The sequence below is a fragment of the Bison bison genome, unplaced genomic scaffold (genome assembly GCF_000754665.1).
Source record: "Bison bison bison isolate TAMUID 2011002044 unplaced genomic scaffold, Bison_UMD1.0 scf7180017864214, whole genome shotgun sequence".
Classification (NCBI taxonomy): domain Eukaryota; kingdom Metazoa; phylum Chordata; class Mammalia; order Artiodactyla; family Bovidae; genus Bison; species Bison bison.
This window is the reverse complement of record NW_011494786.1, coordinates 506,910-507,819: the sequence shown is the minus strand read 5'-3', so window position 1 is coordinate 507,819 and position 910 is coordinate 506,910. Positions and strand designations below refer to the sequence as shown.

The window sequence follows — 910 nt, the reverse complement described above, 5'->3', positions numbered from 1 at the left end:
TTTTGAGAAATGAGCCCATGAGACAATGATGAACTTTAAGGAAGTCTTAGAATAAATCCCACCTGTCATCTCCATGGCAGGGCTACCCTTTCAAATCAGTAAAGTCAGACTCCAATGTCTCCCTAGGTTGCTCATTTCCTCCCACCCCCAGCATCACCTCCCCCTTTCAGGATCAGGAAGAAAGAGCTACATCCAGAGGCAGAGGCTGCCCTGAACAGACTGTCTCAATCACAGCCCATGTTCCCATTTCCCCAGAGTTCCTTACCCTTCTGGCTTCTGTGATGGACAATGAGACCCAGCCCGAGGAAGATCAGCCCCAGCACGAAGCCTCCAATACCACTCAGCATCTTGCTCTGGGCAGATTCAGACTGCGCCCCTGGGGAGCAGAGCCTGAGTGTCAGCATTTGTCCCCACATCTCACAGTGTCCCTTTAGGAAGCTTGAAGTCTAGTCTGAGAATCAGGAGGTGGAGGTGTCAGGGGAACCTGGCTCTCTATTCTGACCACCCCCAGGGGAGGGACCCACCAGTGGATCTTTGGACACAGTGGGCAGGTGAGAGAAGGTGAAAGTGGATCCCTGCTCTCAGGGAGACTTCCATAACCTTAGACTTTGAGACTGTGGTCACCAGTCAGTTCTACAGAGCTACCAGGCTGGGCTCTGGGGCAATGATGTGTAGAGTGAGCTCCCTGTATGTGAAAAGACAATGTGATTTGGCTCTTCTAATGCCTGTGCTAGGAGGCATGAACACTCTTGTGTCCTGTGATTTCCAGTTCAGTAGTGATGCTGGGGACAAGGGATGAGAGGGCACGGACTGGGGAAGCTCTGTCTGCTCTGTCCTGTAGGGCCCACAGTGAAAGGAAACCAAGTGCCCTTACGCCACTCCACCATGATGGGGCTCTGGAGGCTGGGGT

The 910-nt window shown here is 52.9% G+C and overlaps 1 protein-coding gene across 1 annotated transcript in view; it reads right to left on the bottom strand.

The window, feature by feature from the left end:
• The window catches only part of LOC104992406 (boLa class II histocompatibility antigen, DQB*0101 beta chain-like), a 10,112-nt gene that overhangs the window by 3,138 nt on the left and 6,064 nt on the right, over window positions 1-910 (bottom strand). Inside the window, exon 3 of the mRNA XM_010845271.1 lies at window positions 266-376. Coding sequence (XP_010843573.1) covers window positions 266-376 — 111 coding nt within the window. The remainder of the gene's footprint in view (window positions 1-265; window positions 377-910) is intronic.